This window comes from Acomys minous, assembly GCF_964271855.1.
Source record: "Acomys minous genome assembly, chromosome: 6".
In the NCBI taxonomy this organism is placed as follows: Eukaryota; Metazoa; Chordata; class Mammalia; order Rodentia; family Muridae; genus Acomys; species Acomys minous.
In genome coordinates, this window is record NC_140487.1 from 90,614,981 (window position 1) to 90,637,768 (window position 22,788).

Sequence of the window (22,788 nt, forward strand, 5' to 3'; positions counted from 1 at the left end):
ATAAAAATTTTATAACCAAAAAAGAGGATAAGGGAATAAGAAAAGTTCCTATGGAAATTTTGAAATCAAAATACCCTTCACACTGTCACCATTCTCTTGATATGATTTTTGGGCAAAACAAGTTCTTGGACTTTCAGTTCTTTCCTCCATAAAATGGAGCTAATAATAGTAGCCTCATAGGACTGATATGAGTATTGGATGAAATAATGTCTCTATACAGCCCATATTAGAACCTTGGAAATGTTCATTGTTGCTATAGGCTTTCATTCTTTGGGGATGATCACTATAGGTACTTGCTATGTTTTTTTTCCTACTACACAAGATCCATCCCATTAGCCAATTCTCTGAATGCCAAGAGGGGCTATGTTTGTCACTTCCATACAACTTCTCCTCCAGGTATATTCTGAACTGTTGTTTTACAAGCCTGATGTATTTCTCTCTAAAACCTACAAGCACCAGGGTAATCAGCCCAGGCCAGCTGGGATCTACTCTAGGATAGATATAGATGAATGGATGTATGGATGCATAGATGGATACATGGACTGATGAATAGATGTGTGGATGCATAGGTAGAGGCATGGATGCATGGATGGATGAATAGATGAATGGATGGATACATGGACCGATGAGTAGATGTGTGGATGCACAGGTAGATGCATAGATACATGGATGGATGAATAGATGAATGAATGGATACATGGATGCATGGATGTGTGTGTGTCCTTTAGAAATCTTTTCTTCTATAACAAAAAGGCTGCAGGAGATGGGCTTATTAAACAGAATGTTTTTCGTATCATCATCCATCACTACCTCCTGAACCTAGCCATCTAGTTATGTCTATCGTAAAACCTTCCTTAGTTCTTAAAGAATGACCTCTGAATTACCTATAATGGAATTAACTTGGGGTTTTATTTGTTTGAGCAAATTTTTTCCAATAAAACCCTGAAAGAAACTCCTCAGAGAATATTCATATTTTTGGTAGCAAGTTGTAAATATTAAAGAAATCTGAAATTTGTAATAAGAAGACTGGAAGAGAAAGTTCAGTATAAATGTGAGCCCAGACTACTTCTGTGGTGACTTAATGTGCCAGGTTGGGTTGGTACCCATGAGGGACCTTCCCCTCTCTGGAAGAAGGAGAGGAGAGAATGTGAAAGAAAGGGTGTGCGAGAGGGGAGCTGGGAGCAGAGAATGGGGCCTGCAATCAGAGTATAAAGTGAATAAATTAATAATTTTTTAAAAATAAATAAATGTGAGCTCAGAAACATCAGATTAATATTTACTGGGGACCAGTGAAAGTTGCGACAAGGATTATTAAATGAGAACAAACCAAGCAGAGGCAGCTAAAACAATGCCATTTACAGCACCATCCACAGGTGCCAGTGTGTGCACTGTGTCAACAAGAGAGGCACTGAAGTGGAAAGACAGTGTCTAGGAAATGTATCATGATTCAACATCACGGCAGCTCACAGGGCTTGAGTTTCCCAGATAGCTATGATAAATTAGAAGTAGAGACCATACCAAACCCAGTAAAGGTCAATTCAGGAAACCTATACATCCTCCCCTCATCTGCAGTCAACATTTCGCTGTGTACCCTTGGCTGTCCTGGACTTGCTTTGTAAACCAGGCTGACCTCGAACTCACCAATGGTCTGCCTGCCTCTGCCTCCCAGACTACTGAGATTATAGGGGTATACCACCTCACTCAGTACATCCTTATTTTAATTGACTCTTAACACCTATTGACGCCACTACCTTAAATTTTTTTTTAACAGCTTTTACTAATACATAGTAGAATCTTAAGAATGAACTTACTAAAAACTAAGAGTATTATTTTCCCTTACCCATTCGAGTGAGTTTTGAAGCATGATGCATTTCAGCTGTCTGAAACCTAATGGCTCCCGCCTTCTTCATTACCAGGCCTGTTCTCATCCTTTGCAGAAGGAAGGGTTTTCTTTCCAGCCCAACTGGAGCCTAAATGGAACTTGGTAAAACTTAACCACCTACATGCAGGGTGACTGAAAAGCAATCTCCATGTCTTTTTAATACAGAGAAGAAGTGAGGGGGGAGTAGAGCTCCTACCTTTCCTCACTCACTTCATTAGGATGCTGGTTTTCAGCAGCGTTGCCTGGCTGCTCTAATTGGATCCATGCACACACAGGTCTGCATGGCTCCATTGAATGCTGACATTTCCAACTAACTGACCTTTTCAAGACCATTGGTACGCCCATAATGAGTGTGCAGTGGCATTGTGTGGACACAATACAGCTAACTTCGCAGTGCCAGAAAAAATGTGGGATTGAAATCTATTCAGAATCCCCAATCTCGAGTTAGCAAAATGAGAAAACCAAGTCCCAACATTCATCAGCATGTTACTGTGTGGATATCGATTTCAATGCCCTTTCACTTCTTTCAGGGAAAAAAAAAGTTGTATTATAGAAGTCTAAATTAACTTTTGTTCTGTTATTTTCCCCTGTACCTATAAAAAGGTCAAATGCATTCATAAGGCTGAGATAGATTTGCTGGGTAGAAGCACTAAGATAGCAATCAACCTTCAAATAACCTTTCAGGAGACATGGGCTCTTCCCTGAGCAAAAACTGATGTACTCATTAAGACTGTGAAATTCTTTAGAAATCACCTAAAGAGAAACAGTTACAGAGCCAGTGGCAAAAATATGTCATTTAGAACAATGAGATAATGGCTCAGATGTTTGCAATTGTTGTGGCCCATTCAATGGTCACAGTAAGGGGACTTCAAAGGGACTCTAGCAAAATGAGAAAGAGGAACAGTGGTTTTTCATAATCCTGTGCAGGGGCAACTCTATCTAGGCCCTGGCAGGAAAGGATATAATTTCTGAGTGTCCTGTGGTATTACAGACGCAAATTCAAATCCTTTGTTTTGTAAGTGTAGAGGGGTAATAGCAGATTTATCAGGCCTCTCTCTCAACTGTGGAAGAGGAAGTTAGCTGTAAGTAGCAGCTGTTCCGATGAAACAATGGCGGCCGACTGAGTGTGCATTTCTTCCTTTAAAGCTCCTCTGAGGACCATATTATTTTCCATTAGTGTTTCCCAGTCCTGGAATCAGGCCACTATAGAACTCTAGTCTATAAGCATTCATGAACAGACTGTGTGCCAGAAACTATGGTTGGTACTGAGCGGGTTCTTTTAAAAGGCTGTTTAATTTCATTTCAATTGAATTCAATTCAATTCAAGCCAGTAAATATTTCTTAAACATTTGTTCCTCAAACATTTAAACATTTGTATCCAGAACTTTAAAGTTGAAAGAAGGAATGAACTTTAAGGGGCTCCGTCATAAGTTCCATATGCTCAAAACTGTCTAAATCAGGCGTGTCCAACCTGCAGCCCGCAGGCCACATGCATTCCAGCATAGCTAAGAATGCAGCCCAACACATCTGTAGAGCATAACATCGCATCTATATGTAAAATGATCATATACCTCCGCTAAATTCCAATTGTCATTCTGTAACTGCAAATATTACACTATTTTGGAAAAGAAAAGGCTAAAGTTTAGACAGATTCTATCATTTGCTCTAAATCACCCAGGTAAGTTGTAAATTGATAAGCATATTATTCTAAAGTCTTCTCTCTGTTATCTCATTTGTCCACAGAAAGGTCATCTTTAAACAATTTCATCTACTCACACAAGAGCAGAGATGTTTCTGGTGGAGTGGTCTTTCTACTGGGCAACGTGACATGTAATAAGAGATAAATGTATCTTATGATAAGAAAATAACAGCATCTTTGATGTTCACATTAATCTGGCCAACTCTTTGGGAATCATCCAATGAAGGTGGTTGTAAAGGATTGAATCTGGTTCTGTAGTTTCAAAATGCTTGACAATATAGACTAATTGCTTATCACTTGCATCCATGGCATTGGAAAATCATCATGATATCACTTTTCTGCTCAGCTTGGGTTTCCTTTCAAGCCCTCCTTTGCACAATATTCTGGTCAGTCACCACTTGGACTCATATCTCCACATAAAATGGAACTCCATATACCTGAACTACTCCATTTCACTTTGTCTATGAAGTGCCACATTCCATATGGCCTAGTCCTGGAACCCTGTCTAGGGCAACACAAGAATTAAGAAATGGCAGACACACACACAGAAAAGCTGAGATCAGTTGGATTTGCTCAGTCTGCTGGAAGGCATCTACTATGCAACCTGAAAGCTAAGTGTGTTTTGCCCAGCTTCACCTGCATAAGCTATTTTTTCTTTAGAATCTTGGTGGAAAACACCATGGCTGTGCAACTCTTGGATTATGTGGGCCTGAGTATTAGTACTGTGTAGACATGGACATGTTCTGCTCCCAGCTCAAGGAAAAAAATGCAGTCCCTCTGGACTATAGCTCTAATGGCCTCTGAGTACCTGGATGACTGGACCAAACAAAGCACTTTTCTAGGTGTCCCTGTACAAGCAAGATGCCATGGAAATACTTGTCTCACCACGGAAAATAATTTTAAATGAATTTACAGTTTTATACTTTAGGGTCTATGACAAATGGGGTCTCATCAATTCTTAAAATACCCTCAAAGCACCTTTCATCTTGACCTCCTGCACAGTGTTTGGCATCTCTTTAATTGCCAAACCTTGCATGGTTTTTAAATTCTGCTCCTTTTTACTCCCAAGTCTTACTGTAAGCGCTGCTAAAGATAGCCACCGGTAACCATGCCACAACCTAAATGTTTCGAAATTTCTACCACCAAATTAATTAGTCCATTACTTAAGTTGGTGTCATTCAAATTTTTAGAAGATGGGTAAAATATAGACAAATTCTTTTCTAGACAATAACATGAAGGGCCTCTACAGAGTTCTTATAGACCCCAGTAGAGGTCTTATCCCCATGTGAAACCTTCTCAGCCTGGGCTTCACTACCCACATTTCTGTCAACATTCTAGTCTTCTGACTTCCACCAGACTCAGCCTTAAAGTCTGTCTGTAACAATCTAGTGCTTGTGTACCCTACATCTCCAAACTCTTCCAAATTCCTCTGGCAAACCAGTTCTAAAAACAAAGGAAGCGTATGGTCTGCTTTAGTCATCATGGTGACTCCACTCTTTGTAAGTAGTTTCTATATGGAGTAGCGGGGACCAGATATTTGACTGAAAAAAAAATGCCCTACAGGAAGGTTTATTTTGATTAATTCAGGGCACTATGGCAAGGAAGCTGTGATGGAACTTCACTGTTCACAGCATGGGAGGCCAGGAATTGGGAAATGCAGGAGTGTAACTGGTTTCCTTGCTTTCCTTTTTTATCCCGGTGTGAGCTACTAGCACAAGAAATAGTACCACACACACCCAGTGTGGCCCTCCTGGCTCTACCAGTCCTCTCTGAAAATACTATGGAAACACACCAGGAGTGTTTCACACTAATCTCAGATGTTTTTCTGTCTAATCAAATTGACATTAACTAACCATCCCAGGCAAAGTTGGAACCCAGGAGTTTGCAACAGGCATAGGCAGAGCACAGAAGTCTGACCCCTATCTAAGATAGAGTTTTGTTGTTGTGATTTAAAAAAACACCATGACCAAAACCAACATGGAAAAGAAAGGGTTTGCTTCCTATTACTCTACCAGTCCCTTAGTAAGGGACTTTAGGGCAGGAACCCAAGCAGAGCAGGAACCTGGAGGCATGAACTGATGAAGCATAAACCATGAGAGGATGCTGTTTGCTTGCTTTTTCAATCCACTACTTTCATACAGAACCCCAAAAACATCTGCCCAGGGGTGGTATTATCCACAATATGCTAGGCCCTCCTGCATCAATACTAATTAAGAAAATGCCCTATACTACAGGCTTGCCTATAGGCCAAACATATGGAGGCCGTTTCTCAACTTTGTTTCCCCCTTCTGAGATAACTCAAGCTTGTATAAAATTGATGACCAAAGGAAAAAAGAAATAAAAAGAAAGAAAGGAAGGAAGGAAAGAAAGAAACAAAGAAACATCCGTAGATAAACAAATAACCTGAGAAAGACAAGCATGGCTGGTATGGAGAGGAGAAAAGAGGAAGAGCCATCTGTACAGTCTATGGATAGTACCCTAAAGACTGGTACACAGACAGATAAAGACTGGTTGTTATTAACATTGGAAAGGGCCATGCTGTATGATGAACATAATGTTCAAATGGTACTAAAAGTGAGGGTCAGAAAGAAACAAAATCAAGTCACAAGTCGACTCAGTCTTATTTGGGTCTGCCAATTATTATAGGAAAGAAAGCTCTGGGATTCAGTGAAAGTGTTTTCCCTGTACATCTCTTTTCTCACCTAGAGAGTAGGAACTTTGTAGCAAGTCATTTCAGACAGCCTTTCTGAATAAAGCATCCTATAAGACTGCTTTATAAAATTCTGAATCAGGTTTGGTGGTGCACACCTACAATGCTAGCACTCAAGAAACTGAGGCAGGAAGATCTTGAGTTCAAAACTAGGCTATGATTATATAACAAGTTCCAGGTCAGTCTGGACTACATAAGGAAGAGACCCTGTCTCAAAATCACAAATAAAAACAAAATGATAAATTATGAAAGTGTACATTTTATTCTCTATTTTGTTTATGTGCCTATTAAAACATGCATATTGTAATAAAATTTCATTGTGAACACTCAAATTTGAATACTATATTTTTCTTTTGATTACATTATGTTTAGCTATTTAATAGTGTGAAAACCCACTTTGGTTCAGGGCCATACAAAAATATGAATGGTAGGCTAGATTTCCCTAAAGATTTATGTAATATAAACTCAAAAAGTCTAGCCTATCATCAACTAAAGGTAATTTCAATTAAAAAAGAATAATAGGCTCAATTTTAACATGCCTACTTTAAAGTATTTTCAATTAAAATACCATATTTAGAAATAACTATATCCTATAGACAAAATATCACTTTATTATTCTAGTTTCTGAAATGATAAGCATACTTAGTTATGCATATTTTTATTAATATTCCAGTTCAAGCTAGATGCACTACTATAATCTCAGTTCTTGAGAGGGTGAGGCAGGAGGATCACAATGAGTTCAATGCTAGTTTAGATTACATAGTGAGCAGAGGCAGCCTGGGTGACATAGTGAGAATATGTCTGAAAAAAAAAACATAAATTAATTAATTACGAATTAGTTAAATCTTAACCACTATTATCCTAACATGAAGCCTTTTTATTATACAGGTACCTTTTTAGAGGCATTTCTGCTCTGGGAAGTTTCTTGCTAATGTTACTTTTACTATTTTAACCATTTTCAAGTCTACAGGCCTGTATGTAATGTTAAATATAGTCACACAGTTGGACACGTATCTCTAGAAACTTTTACCTAACAAAACTGAAATAACATAGCTTTTAGAAGACAAACCTTCCCATGTCCCAGTAACTACTTTTCTGCTTTGTTTCTCTGAACTCAGCTCTTTAGATCCCTTGTGCACATGGAGTGCCAGGGCCCATCATTTAGCGGCTGTCTTGTTTCACTTGGTAGAGACCCTTGAAGTTCATCTACATTGTATAATGTGGCAAGGTTTTCTTCCGTTCTAAGGCCACTATCTCAATACACCACATTTTGTCTAGACAGTCTCTGCTCAGCAGCTGTTTGAGCTATTTCCAGTCTTGATTACTGAGAACAGCGCTGCCCTGAGCTTGGATATGCAAACACCTTCTGGAGACCTCACTTCGCATTCTGTTGGTTAAATACCTTGCAGTGGGATTGTTACCTTTTCTTGGCTCTCTGGAAAACTTCCATTCCACTTCATTTTGTAGCTCTGTTTCCTGTCTTCTGAAAGAAAAGGTGCTGCCATTGTCTCTTCTCCGTTTATGTCCTTTGACAAATCATATTTATGATGCTCATAGCTTTCCTTAGGAAGCCAAACTCCATGGGAAGAGTTTAGCACCCCAAGGAGAATGGGGCCAGCTATACTAAGAAACTCAAATAAAAAGCCCTGGTCGATGTTAATTCTCTTAGTTTTCATTTCATTTATCACCCGATGTCACTTTTTGAAAATACTGCACTGAGGACAATGACTCAGTGAAGTCATCCTCAGTAAGATGTGCTTATTCCCTCCCCCCAGGACAAACATTTAAAAACAGGAAAGATTTCAAATGATGGGACAGCTGACTTGATGGGAATCAGGAGGGTGGGGTGCAGGGAGTGCAGCCTGGGAGGGAGCAGGTTAGAGCTCGGAAGCCGAAATCTCAAATGCAGAAAAAGATGTAAATGCTGCTCCCTAGATTTTATAGCTCCCAGATGCCTCCTCTAATTGCACTGCTAACCCTGAGTTTATTAAGTTATTTTCCAGAGTCGAACTCATTTGTATACATGTCAGAATGTAAACTGAATTTAAAAAGTGAGGTCCTTGGATTAGAATTCAGGAATGATAAACAAACTCATTTAGAATGTAAGATTTGCATGCCATTTGCATGTGCCCAAATGCAATTACATGTGCTCTGTAAACATGTATTTCACATTTATTTGTCATGATAGAACAGTATGGAAAAATTAATTGTCACCGTTTTTTTTTAATATTTAAAGAAAATGATGAGTCCTAAAATAGACTTTGCTAGCATATGATTCAGTGTGCAGAAACTGGCAAGGAGAGATAAGGATCCGTAGAAAACCATAAATTCCCACTGCAACATCTGTAGGAGTTCAAATTGCATGGTTTATGGGGACCCCTTTCCCCTTCTCCACGGGCATTACCATAGCGCTCTGTAGATTTATTGCAGGCTCAGTGCAGGGACAGTTTTACTAGCAAAGCTTTAAAAAGAGAGGAGGGGGAAACTATTGCCTCTGAAAGTTCAGGACTGAATTGAAATGAAATAGCTTCTCTAGAAACTTCTAGATGAACTGGGTATCCGTACCCTTCTACACTGTCTACACCCCATCCTCTCTCACTTTTTGTGTGCTTTGATAAGAGGTACTTTGAGTAACTGCAGTGTGGCCTTTCCGTTAAAAGCACACCTTAGGAAATGGTTGACACGTTAATGTCAGCATGGAAAGGCCTTTCATTTTATGCTTTTTACAAGATTAATATATAGTCCTTTAAATTTTAACACAAGTATATTTGTGTGACCACCATCTTAGTCGTGATACAGACCACTTCACACACCCTTTAAGGCATGTCTCCCTCATTTCAGCAAATGCTAGTGTAGTCACTATTATTGTCACTTTGTCCTTTGAAGAATGTATCAAAATCAGGATCGTATAATCTCTAACCTTATGCAAATAGCTTCTTGCATTAGTTTAATGCTTTTGACATTCATCTAAGTTGCATCTATCAACAGTTCCGTCTTTTTCATTGCTGAGTACTGCATGTTAGTACAATGTTTATGCATTCACCACCAAAGGTTTTTAAGTTGTATCTAAGTTAGGCAGTTATTAATGAAAACTATTCTGAGCTGTTTGTCTTTGTTTCTGTGTAAACATGGTTTCGTTTCTCTAGGGAAAGTAGTCATATGTAGTATTTCTGGGTTGTCTAACCTTGTTTACCCTTTTCAGGAATTGTACACTCCACAATATATGTAGGCATTCTTGGTGACACTAATATTTTCGTGCATTATACATGCATGTTAACTCATTTAAACTTTATAACCCTGTGAATTTGCTATTGAATGCCCATTTGAAAAGTTGAGGCATCAGGGTGGGAGTACTTAGCAGCTTCGTTTTTCTCACAACACTGTGTGAGAATGTGTGTGCTCTGCTGGTTCTTCTGTTAAGAACTGAGCACACAGGTGTCTCTGCTCCTGGCAGCCATGTAGCTTAGAAATAAAAATGCTCATATATAAACAAAGAACTCTTATCTCTCAGAATGGGGTAAAATGAGAAGCGAGTCAGAGGAGTGGACTTTAACTGGCCATGACCTCCAAATATCCCAGTGAAAATATGAAAACTAAGAGACCACAAATAATATTAATCTGTAGGTGAGTCTGGACCAAGCTAGATATGAGATTCATTTCTTCCTTTGTGGCTCTGAGAAGCTACAAAATGAACTCACCCTCTATTTCTCTTTCCTGGATCAACAGAAAGCTGTCATCATATGCCTTCAGCATGAACAAAGTCCATCTCTTCTTCTTAACCCATCCAGAGCAAGGAGAGGAGCAACTGTCAAGTGCAAAATAAAGCCAGTTGCAGAACTCTTAATCTGATACGTGTGTCTCTGTGTGTGTGTGTGTGTGTGTGTGTATTGTGAGTGTGTGGTTTGTGTGCATGTGTGCGTGTGCGTGTGTGTGTGTGTGTGTGTGTGTGTGTGTGTGTGTGCGCGCGCGCGTGCGCATTTGATGAGCATGGGTGTTTTGCTTACATGTGGTACCTATGAAGGTCAGAAAAGCATGGCATGTCCCCTAGAACTGGAGTTACAGGTTATGAGCTGTCACTTGGATGCTGGGAATAGAATACAGATGGTTTAGAAGAGCAGCCAGTGCTCTCAGCCACTAAGGTATCTCTCCAGCCCCCTGATACAATCTTCATAGCTGCTGCCTTACACTTATAAATGAATCCTAAGTTGATAGTAATGTATTCATCTCAACTAAGAAACTAAGAACTCTCTGTTACCACTCACTGGGCACCCACTTTAAACAGAGATGCCCAGCACAATGGCAAAAGCAATGTATATGAAGCCAGAAGTTATGTTTGGTTGGTTGGTTTTAATTTTTAAGACGGTATTTAAATTACATTTCTCCTTCCCTTTCCTTCCTCCAAACCCTCCCACTTATCACCTCCCCAACCACCCACACACTCTCTCCTTCAAATTCACGGCCTTTTAAAAAATGCATACATACAAAAATGTGTGTGTGTGTTCCTAAATATGACCTGTGGAGTCTACATGTCACTTGTAGATATGCTTTTAGCAGTATTTGAGACTGGACAACCAGTTGGTGTGCTCTTCCCCAGCAAAGGCCATCTCTCCTATTCCCATTTTTACTCAGTCATGTGTAGTTCTTTGTGTAGAGTTGAAACCTCATGTATCTTTCCCATACAGCTTGGCATGTTCATTGGCATCCTCCATGTTCAGTTTACATTTAGATGGTTGTGTTGGCGAGACTTTATGGGTGTAGCTTTTGATATTATTAGGAGATACAACCTCACAACAAAGTCACTGATCCTCCCTATGGCTTTTACAATCTTTTCTCCTTGCAAGTCTACAATGTTCCCTGAGCCTTTGGGTGTAGGAGTATTTTATAGATGTAGCCATTGGGCTCCACCAGGCTCCACAACTGTGCATTTTGATTGATTGTGCTTTTTTTCCCCTAGTCATCTCCATCTATAGTAAAAAGAAGCTTCCTTGATGAGTGGTGAAGACTACACTTATTTGTGGGTATAAGGACAAAGGTTTATAGATTGTTATTGGAGATTATGCTGGTTTAGTAAGTTAGTGCTTGTAGGTTCTCCTTCAATAGCCATGATTTTGGTAGCACTGATTATTTAGATAGGTTTCCAGTTCCAGGCATGGTATCCCTCCTGTTGAGTGACTCTTTAGTCCAGTTAGAGAACTGTTGATTATCACCAAGGTATGTGTACTGCCACTGTTATTGTGCCATTGTACTACTACTGGTCATTAGTGTGCTTCATTGGCATCATAGTGATGTGGGAAGCTTGCATGGCATCTTCTGGTACCATGAAAGCTAGTCCTCAGGGGAGGCATTCAGGCAAGTTTTTATTTTATTTTTTATTTCAAGTGATAGGAAACTGTCAAAAGGTTTTAATCAGGAAGGTGATAACTATTTGATTTTAGTTTTAAAATATTACTCTGTCTGGTGGAGTGACAGACCAAGTAGGAGGCCACAAGAAGTCCATGCAAGAGGGGTTTGGTAGCTTAGAAGAGAAATACAACACCAGAGATAAAAAGAAAAGAACATTCCTCTAGACCCTGTTTATTAAGTTTACTTCAGCAATAGGGACTTACTTTCCACCTCTAGGGGTAGCCAAGGACAACAGCAATGATTTCAGAGTCAAGTCCAACAACTTGAAAGTGGAATTCTCATGTCTGGAATTGGGTTTTAAAGTTGGTCTTTGGCTCTTGTGGGGAGCATTGTCATCCCAGATGAGAAAAGTTCATTAAAACTGTATTTGTTTGTTGATAGGCTGAGTTGCATGTGGTATGCGGTTGTTTTATAGTAAATAGTTAATAATATGATTCCCTTTGGCTCTTTTGACCACATATATCACTATTTTACTAACCTACTTCCTTTTCCTATGCTTACTTCCTTCACCCTTCTCCAAGGACCCCCCTTTTCCCTCTTCTCCTATCAGATCAATTGTATTCTGCTATTTTTTTTATAATTGTTTTGTTTGCTTTTGGTTTTTCTTTCCTTTTTTAAGATTTATTTATTATTTATACAGTATTCTGTCCACACATGTGCCTGCCCACCACAAAAAGGTGCCAGATCTCATTACAAGTGGTTGTGAGCCACCATGTGGCTGCTGGGAATTGAACTTAGGACCTTCGGAAGAGAAGACACTGCTCTTAACCTCTGAGCCATCTCTCCAGCCCAGTATTCTGCTATTTTTATCTTACCCTTCTCTTACTTTCTTCTGCAGTAACTTCCTTCCCTGATTTAGACGTTTTAGTTTTAAGTTTGTTTTAGTCATTTCCTATCTCTGACTCTCTAAGTGCCTCAACCTGTCCATATGCAAAATTAAAGAGGTTGGGTCCTTCAGCCAACATCCAACAATAATCATTAGTTCCTGATCTATTCTTCAGCAGTGTCTGTCTGTCTGTCTGTGTCTGTTTCTCTCTCTCTCTCTCTCTCTCTCTCTCTCTCTCTCTCTCTCTCTCTCTCTCTCTCTCTCTCTCTCTCTCTCTCTCTCTCTCTCTCTCTCTCTCTCTCTCTCTCTCTCCTCTCTCTCTCTCTCTCTCTCTCTCTCTCTCTCTCTGGATCTCTCTCTCTGGATCTCTGTGTCTCTCTCCTCCCCTTTCTCTTTTCTTCCCTCTGTCCCTCCCTTTCTTATTTACTTTTTTGAGAATTTCATAATAAATATTTTAAGCATATTCACTTCTCCCTTGATTCTGCCCCCCAGATACAATCCTGCTTCCCTACCCACCCAACTTTGTGTCCTCTTTCTTGTATCTTTTATTTTTAACTGATGAGGTCCAATAATACTGCCCAGATACTCTTGGGTATACAGTCTTCACTGGAGGGAGCATGGCCAACTTGCCAAGGGCCACCACAGTTAAAATAAAATGGTTCTCACTCTCCCAGAAGCTATCAATTGCCCCATGGCTCCTGTGCTAGGTATGGGACAGTTGCCCTTCCCTGTCCTTAGGTCTCTTCTGTTGTGGTTCTCTTCCAAGCTATCCACCCTCTCTTCATGTAGCAGCCTCCTACTTTGTCTGCCACCCTGTGGTATATTGTGCAGCCACCAGTCATAGTAATAATTTTTATCTAAAAATCAAATGGTATCACCTTCCTGATTAAAACCTTTTAATGGTTTTAATAAAATTTCCTAACCATGATTCACCCTTTTGGTCTTGGCTCTTCTGTTTCTCCCACCTCCTTTCATAGCACTTTCATCTCAATATTTATGCACCAAACATACTGGTCTCTGTTTGCTTCTTAGACACCACCAGCCCTTTCCCAGAACTGGCATCTACAATTACTGGGTCATTGTTGTTTCTTATCTGCAGTGCCACTTCATCAAGAAAAATTCTTTCACTATTCCACTTAAAGTTGCCTTCTCTATTCACTTGTTAACAGTCCTAGGAATTTCTCTTCACAGAATTTATGACATACAATTATTAGATTATATTCTATCATAGGTTATATTATTATGTAAAATATTATTGATGCTATATATTATCACAATGTCTTATATATTTTATTATCTTTTTATCCCAATGAGAATAGAGACTTGGTCTCCTATACTTATACTGATGGTATAACATGGCACATAATAAGAGTTCTAAAAGTATTTGTCAATTAAATGAATGTGTACATCTATTTAAGCTCTGCTGTTTCTTTTCTTCTCTCCTGGGCTCATTCTGCTCATTTCTGTGAACTGGCATACCTCCTAAGGTTGTTGTGTCAAATGAGACCCGGCATGTTAAGACACTAAATGAATTTAAGGAATTACTATGAGTCTCATCATCATTACCATCATCCAAGGCACTTTCCGCTCTGACACTGATTTCATTATTGGTCTTCGGGTCTCTGGGGGGATCTTCCAGTGAGAGAGTCTTTTTCTTTCCTTTTGTGCAACAGACACCTGGCAGTTCTGGTACATACCCCTGATTCAAGATGTCACAACTATTTGTCGTCAAGCTGCTGGCACAAGTATCATTCAAGATTCCTTCCAGCAAGTATATTTTTAGTAAAGACAATCTTAGGCATCTGAAAGAAAAGGGGTGAAAAAGATTAAGATGACAAAAATTTTGAACCACATGGTATCAGCACTGGGAAGATCTTTGAACAGTTATCTAATCTTCACATTTACAGAGCCCTGCTTTTTTTTTCTTACTTTTGGAGAGGTTCTGGGGGGTGGGGGGGTTTCCATGATGGATGAGGGAGGATTCTGAGGCCCCAGACAGTTTTATGATAAAGTTATAGAGAAATTTATAATGGGGGCATAATATATCTGGCTTAACTATCTCTCACCTTTGTTTCTCCTAGTTCTGCCAGGCTCTTCTCTCTGCCCCCACCATCCTGCTCGCAACAGCATTATATCTTACCTACTGGAATAATCCCCTACCAGTCTCCCTAGACACACTTGTCAAACAGTACAAACTAATTCTATGCCACACTTTCCCCCATCATCATCACCTTACAATATTCTTCGCTGGCTTTCCAAAAGCTGGCTCTCCTACCACCATCATCCAGAGCTCCACTCAGCACCAGTTCCCCAGAGACGTGTTCCTTGAACCTGTGCTCCGAGGCAGCCATTTCCTTTTGTTAAAGGAGCCTGCAGAGGACTGCTCTTTCTTTATGGTCCTTACCTCAGAGTGTAATTATGCTGATGTTTGTGTGATTATTTGATGAACAACTGTCTCTCCCAGTAGCTTGTATGTTCTGGGAAAGCAAAGCTCTTTTCTGCTTCTGTTCACCACTAGATCCTCACATCTGACATTCATCTGGTGCATTTAACAGGTGCTAAATCCATTGAGTAGATAAAGCTAAGCATCTAGCCTCTGACAAAGACCCTAAGAGGCCTGTAGGTGGAGCAAATTGACTTGGTCCCAAATCTCACAAAGTAGGGTCATTCTGCAAGTCCTTTTAATAACAGAATAGGGCCTATAGGCATCTATTCCTCAGAAACTCTTTTTCAGTTGAGAACACTTAAGTATTTAACACAGTAATGATTCACCATTCATATAGGAATCTGGGGACCCATGATAAGTAGCTATTTTTCAACTTGTACTAAAACTGCAAAGCCTTCTTAAAAAGTGTCATAAAGCTGGTGGCTGAGGCCAGCCACCAGTAACATTCCAATTCTGAAAAAACACTGGTCATTTCTAATGCTGAACAAGTATCAGCTCTGACAAAATGAGGAGTTCTGGGCTTTGCAAAGGTATTATTCAAGGATAATAACACTTAGCAGAATTTTACTTGTAATTCAGGCTCAGTGTTGGAAGCAAGAAGTTCCTAAGTATGTCTTGATCTTCCCAGGCTACTGTGACATAATAAGACTGAGTTGCTTAAAGATCAAAAACTTGTTTCTCATAATCTAGAGAGTATGCAATCCCAGGTCAAGCATCTCCAGATTCATTTCTTGGTGAAAATCTTCTTCCTGTCTTACTGGCTTGCACATGGCAAACATCTTGCTATGTCCTCCCACAATGAGAAAAGGTTTCTTTCTGGTCCCTCATCCTCTTTGATAAAGATATAAATTACATCATCTCTCAAGGACTTTACCTGCAAATATGATTATATTAGAGATTAGGTCTCAAATATATGGAATGTTTTAGCGGTATGAAACTTTTCAGTCTATAACATTTCATCCTAGTCCCCCAAAGTCGATCCTTCTCTCATGTAAGAATGCATTGATTTCAGTTTAATAGCCTTAAATATCTTAACTCAATCCAGCATCTCTAATATCTAAAATCCAATTTCAACTATATACCTAAATAAGATATGGGTGAGGCTCAAGATATAATTTATCCTCAGGCAAATTCCTTTCTTGCTATGGCTCTATAAAACCAAACAAGTTAAGTCTTGATTCCCAGATGCAGTGCTAAGGCAGGCACAGGATAAGCATTTTGGCTCCAATAGAGAAGAGTCACAAAGAAGGAAAGGGTGGTGAGGCCCAAGCAAGATCAAAACCCAAGAAGGTAAGCCTTAGTAAATATTAAGCCTTGAGAACAATTCCCTTTGGCCTGTGTTTTGCCTTACAGACCTAGGGCAATGTCATCATCACCCTCATAGCTCCACAACTTTGGCTCCAGAGGGCACCTTCCCCCACAACCTTCTGCATTAACAGTGCCCCTAAGGTAGTGAAAAATGCATCCTTACCTCCCCAAACCAGAAAACTGAACTGATCCCTAACTGAGGAGGAAGCAGCTCTGTTTCTGGTTGTGTGGTAGGCATGGCGATCATAGTACCATTGTCTCCTCTTAAGGAACAGCATGTGTTAATAAGTGAATGGTTCTCTTCCTTTCCTGTGGAACCAAAGAAGTCCCCAGCTTTCCTTTGCTTTACCTTTCCAGTGTAAGTTAGTCCCAACAGGTAATGTTTCTGTTGTTATAATCCTGTCCCCTTTCCTGTCTCCTGTTGAATTCTCTGATTAGCATATCGCAAATAGTGTTTAATAAATATCAGGGCACCCCATCCCTTCTACCAGTTGATATAAATGGCTAGTCCTCTTGGTCTCTTTATAGGTTCAACAATTTGAAGTCTCTTGTGAGGGAGGCTCTGGCCTAGACACAGAGGAGGCAGAAATCCCAAGCCCTGAAATCCAGGATGTTCACAAACTAGTAGGAGAGGAGAGAAGCTTGCTAAAAGCAATATCAGGGAGAATGAGATTAGAACAAACGTGTTGAGCTGGTTAAACTTTGTTTTCCCTATAAAGCAAACACACTGTATAGAGTCCACAGTGCAGAACTTCTAGCTTGCTAGAGTACCTTCTAAACCATTGCCATCCCTTCATTGTGTGCCATGCGGTTGGTATCCATCCAAGAGATGGGATATACATCTTTTCTAGCCTTTCCCTAACCACCTGCCATGCCAAGAGTTCTGAGGAGCAAGGATACTTGTACCAGAGACTCTAGGATTTCCAATCCTTCTAACTCCTTCTACTTTGCACATGAAGTTAATGGACTCATCTCTCTGACACATTTTTCTTCCTTTCTAAGAGGTGGTAGTAACTGCCCTCAGGGTTGTTCTGGGGTTGGCTGAGATAATGATTTGGTATTCACCTAACACAGTGCCAGCTCAAGTTGATCTTTAGCAAAGATGAATCTTTCTCATATCCCTCCATTCTGCTCATTCTACATCCTTGAATTGTCACCTCTGATTATTGTCAAAACAAGGGTTTCCTTGCAGAGACTGGGTATTCCTCAGTCAGCAAAAATAAATTGCCTTTAACAACATGGGTTTAATCATTTAACAAGTCTTTGCTGTGTACTTAATTATGATGTGATGTAAGGATGGGTACAAAAGCAACTAAAATCCTCCCCCAATTCATATGAAAATCTTCTCCATTCCCAAATACTTTTCAAAGTAAACTCATTTATCCTCTATCACGAACAATCATGGGTGAGGCAATGAGGTAGGGGCTGTGACTCAGAATTGGGGGAGTTGCACTCCCTTTGCTTCAGGAAGTTTAAACGTCAGGTTCTGAGAGAGCAAGAAGCTAAAACACACACCAACACATAAGGGAAGGGGAGTCTTCAGTGAGGAAGTAATGGCTGAGCTTGGGCTTGGCAGATGAATATGCTTAACTTACATCTGTGCAGCACTTGGGATTTTTGCATAATATTTTGGCTATAAAAATCTCACTCCGATGCAGATCAACCCTTTCTTGGGCCCTGGTGAGAGGAAGGAACTCCTGGGACTGGCAGGATGGATAAAAGAGGACTTATCCTGCAACCTAAGTAATTCGCCTAAGTTAACGAAGGAAGACAGCTCATCAGCTACATCAGTGCTCTGGACACCAGTCCTCCTCAATGCTTATGCAGTTTATTTCCCGATGTTATAAAGAACTCTACACCAGCTGCTTCTTTCCAGTGATGAGCTCTGAATCAAAAAATCGGTCACTTTTACTGTCCCTTCATCCAGTCATAGCTGATTGTATTTGAAAAGTATTATTGCTCAATATGCCTACTTGTGTTTTGTATGTCTTTTAAATAAGATTGCCACTTACATGAGGGTCCTGCTTATTGTACTATTGAGTGGTAGCACCCTGATCAACATTTGTTATATAGCAGGCTCTCATATATTTATGGGTTGGGTGAATGAATGAATGAATGAATGATAAATAAAATGTCCATTTGTTTTCTTAGGAAAAATTTCCAAAACAAAATTTTCAGGTGCCCAAGGTTATTAATTGGTTAGCTTAGCAGCTGACATACAGCAGACATTTTATTGATATCTGCCAAGCTACTGAAATTAAGTATTTTCCTTTTATTTTTACAAAACTAGTTCTGATTTAAATTCTGCCTATATTCAATTGATCCATTAATCTGTCTGTTTCAACCACTCATCAAACTAAGACAAGAGCTGGAGGCTGGGATCCAGCATCCTTTTCTCTCACACTCGATTGGCTCCCTGGTTCTTCTCTGGCCTCTGTCATTTATTACCTATGTAACCTCAAGTAAATCTCCTTGGTGCACAGACCTTGAGCTTCTTTAGCATTAAATGAAGAGAAGCCACAGTACTCATGGGAAAGGACTGCTGAGGCGAGCCTGTTAGTGTACGCAGGAGCATTTAGGATTCTACACAGCAAGGGCTACAGAGATGTTCACTATCCATATTACTAGCTCCAGGTTATAAAAAAAAATGGCAGTGGCTCAGAAAACGCTTAGCAACAGTGACACCTGAAGCAGTCCCCCAGCTGCACACCTCGGGACTGCATTGCCATTCTGCCCTCTGAGTTCCTCTTCTGTGGATTCTGGCTCACGCTTCACTTCAGAACGCGGATACCAAGCTCGAGTTGGCCTCCATGCTCCTGGTGCCATCAGGGTCTGTCTTCCCTGACTCCTCTTTCCTTTGCTGACAAACCCCCCCAACTGCAAACCCACATGTTAATAGTTTTAGGGGAAAATGTCTTTTGATAATTAAGCTGGTGGAATTTAGAAATCAACGGAACAGTACATTTTCCCAGCAGAGCCAAGAAATTAATTAGGAGCAATTTTCTGTCAGAAACAATTTCCATAATTTTAAGTTTTAAAAAAAGCAGAAATCATTTTTGTGAGTGTTTATTTTTTTTTCCTTCTGCTTTTCATTCTAAAGTGATTTTTACTCCTGGAAAGACAAATCCTTCCAAATACCTTATTTTCTGTTCCTCAGACTCTCTCCCTGAGGGATGTTCCAACCCCTCTCTGACGAGTTACATTCAAGGATGAGGATAAATTAGATGGAACAGAGTCATTTTGATCCCCTTCCTTACCCTGGGGCAGAACTTATGATTTCACATCCTGTTCCCAAGAGTATGGAAAAACCTGTGATGCTCTTGGAAAAAGAGTCTGAGAGGGAGAAACAGAAGTTGTGACACAACGGCAGATGAGCAGGACCTGCTCTGCAGAAAACATGAAAGCCAGCCAGTGAGATAGCTAAGGACCTTTGTTGCCAAGCATGATGATGTGATTTCAAGCCAGGGAAACCCACATGGTAGAAGAGAACTGATCATTGCAAATTCATATGTAAACACTGAGTCTTGATGTCCACCTGGCATATACCAAGAACTCAGGAGTGTCTCTGACAAGATGACAACAATGAGGAGGAGATGGAGTGGCAGGACCAAGCAAAAAGATACATAGAAGCTGTCATTGGGCCCTTCTTGTACTGGAAACTCTGGTGCTGTACTCACAATTGCCAAGACTAAAGAACCCTTCCCACCAACAAGCTTCCCTGCCCTCCATCACTACCGTTTTTGTAAAGGTTTCACAGCAAACAATGCTTGGGAAATGTCACACACATACAGAGGCACTATTAGCAACACTGAAAATGCTAAGCTTTGTCTCTTTTATTGACTGTGTCAGAGAAGACTCAAGGTTACCTCAATGGCATTGTCATTCTTGTTTTCTTGTAATTCAAATGAGAGGAAAAGAAGGGAGGAGAATTATAATTAGAGAGTGGATTATAACTGGTAGCCTAGAAATACTTAAGCTCTAACTTGTTGTGAACAACCATCACCTATTACATAGTAAATGCTTCTGGCTAATTATGAATTATTATTATGCATCATTATCATGATTTTGTGTTTCATCTAAATATTTAAATATGGATGTACCAGTCGGTGTACAACTAAGAAAAAACTCCACATCCTTTAAACAGGGAGGAGTTGGTGCAGGGAATTGATAGTACTTGAAAAGCCAAACAGGAAATATTGAAGAAATTCAGAGGTCTGCCGCAGCAGGAAGACAGCATTCCCCTCACGGGCAGGGCAGATCATGAGAAAGCAATTGGTACTAGAGCCCAGAAGCTAGGGTCACTTGATGATAGGCCGAACCATGACAACCTGTCTGACAAGAGCTAGAGCCATGGAGGAAACTCAGACATTGCCAAGGATAACGCCATGGCAATTAGAGGAACACTTTGGCTTTTTCTCTTCTACCTTCTGATGTGCATGAAAACACCATCCTGACTTTGAATACTGTCTTTAACATTTACTAACAGTGCCATAATCACTTTTGGCCTCCAGCTTCTTTGTACCTTTATGACCGCATATATGAAGGGAGGCGGCTACAACTTAAAGGTTGTCACATCCCTTAAAGCAATAGTTTCACGACCTTCCTAATGCTGTAACCCTCTAATAAGTTCTTCATGTTGCAGTGACCCCTCAACATAAAGTTATTTTGTTCCTACTTCATAACTGTAATTTTCTAGTGTTATGAATAGTAACACAAATATTTTTGGAAGTTAGAGTTTTGTCGAAGGGCCGCAACCCACAGGTTGAGATCTACTGCCTTACAGGTTTCCTGAATGGACTTCTCCATCGGAAAAACAAAAGCTACATGTTCATATATAGTGGCTCCTCAAGAAAATATTTTTGCCTCAAGTAGAAGTTGGTAACCATATAGGGAAGTTAGTAAGAGCCAAGACATGAGTATGGCCATGAAAAGATGAGAAGATATGAGCAGAGCCATGTTGACAGACAATACCAAGCACAGAATAGAGACTGTGCAGTGAAGGAATCTGTCATTTAAAAAAAGCATTTATCATGTTGAGTGTAGGCAATGGAGAAGGAAGAACTTTAAAATTCAAAATGAAGGTCCCAGTGGGTTCTAGACCTGTTCTGCACACAAGCAAAAGATGCTGACTGTGCTGCAAGGCCCCTCTCCTGGAAAGCTGGTGCTTGTCAGTCAGTATCCTAAAATGCTTCTCATGCCTTTATGAAAAGTAATTTCCTCATCCATTGTTCTCTTTCTTTAAAGTATATTTACTAAGTACCTTAGATCTATCTACACTCATGCTGTGGGCAAAGAATTCAAAGACAGGATGGGGAAACACAGAGGCACCAAGTACAGTAGCACAGCCTGCAATCTTAGATCTTGGGAGGCTGAGGCAGCAGAGGAAGAGTTGCAGATAACCCCAGAATACAGCAAACCTTCCCCCCCAAAAAAACCCTCGAAACAAACAACAAAAAGGCTATAGATATAACCAACTAAAAGTCAAGTACAACTGACGTTTTACCATTAAGATTATAAGAGAGTAAGAGCCTATATAAGTACTAAAAAAGAGTGATTAATCTTGCCTTAAGAAGCCATAGAAGTTTCAGAGAAAACACAGCAATGACCAAGGACATAAAAAATAGCAAGAACTTGGTCAAGAAGGTAGAAAGAGCATGCAGACAGTGAGGACAGCACGGAGGTGAAAGTGTACTCAGGAACTGCTGAACAGCGCCTGTCTAGACATGGGGGGAGAAGGGTAAGAGGAACGTGGAGTGTGTGGTAGAAGATGAAATTGGGAAGGATAAGGATGCCAGCTCCTCAAGGACCTCCCAGTAATCAGAAAGCATGAATTTCTACAGCCTTTCGGGGTTCAGAAAGTTGCGTTCTGATAGCCAATTTGCTGACAGCAAGTCATGGAAACACAATGAGATTTGAGTTGTAAATTATTCTTCTCACGTCTAGGCCTTTACCAAGCCCATTCTCTGGGGAGATTTAGAGCTCTAAGCTTCTACTCACATCTTGTTTGAAATCTTTATTTCCTATATTGGGCCGTGAGGCTGTTTCTACAGATTTCTTATCCAGTTCATCTGATTCCAGATTCTGGAGCTGATGTCTTCTACCATAAATCTAATCATGTTTGGGCTTGGAATACAAGGAATTGAGATGGTAGTCTGGGCTTGGAGCCTAGATGACTGTTTTGCTAACATATACCAATGTTTCATCCCAAATACCAGCTTAACTGCCTCATAGTACGTGGCTATAATTACTCTATTATCAGCAATTCCTTCACATCCTTTATCATGTTGAAGATTGCTGACTCTAAGAAGATAGATCAACTGTCATCACCCCTTGTTTTCAGAAAGCTAGACTGAGGCATGTGATAGTAGCCAAGGCTGGACTGAGGCATGTGATAGTAGCCAAGGCTGGACTGAGGCATGTGATAGTAGCCAAGGCTGGACTGAGGCATGTGATAGTAGCCAAGGCTGGCCTGGAACGCTGTTCTTCTGTAGCAAGGTAGGTATCCGGTTATGCA

General features: G+C 40.2%; 2 protein-coding genes across 14 annotated transcripts in view; one reads left to right on the top strand and one right to left on the bottom strand.

Moving 5' to 3' along the window:
- Positions 1 to 22,788, top strand: part of LOC311600411 (BEN domain-containing protein 5) — a 1,156,253-nt gene that overhangs the window by 863,758 nt on the left and 269,707 nt on the right. The window lies entirely within an intron of this gene.
- LOC311600418 (uncharacterized protein) overlaps positions 6,934 to 22,788 on the bottom strand; it is a 55,467-nt gene continuing 39,612 nt past the window's right edge. For 4 of the 9 annotated variants that reach the window (XR_014780236.1, XR_014780237.1, XR_014780238.1 and 1 more), the window contains 4 exons: positions 14,218 to 14,322; positions 9,990 to 10,096; positions 7,713 to 7,774; positions 6,934 to 7,092 (listed from right to left, as the gene is read on the bottom strand). Coding sequence is in view for 3 of the 9 variants with exons in the window: in XM_084787068.1 (XP_084643194.1) it covers positions 7,042 to 7,092; positions 7,713 to 7,774; positions 9,990 to 10,096; positions 14,218 to 14,322 (325 nt within the window). In the remaining 6 variants the exon portion in view is untranslated. Of the gene's footprint in view, positions 7,093 to 7,712; positions 7,818 to 9,989; positions 10,097 to 14,086; positions 14,323 to 22,788 lie in introns of all 9 variants that reach the window. The other 5 variants (XR_014780239.1, XR_014780240.1, XR_014780241.1 and 2 more) reach the window with 5 other exon arrangements.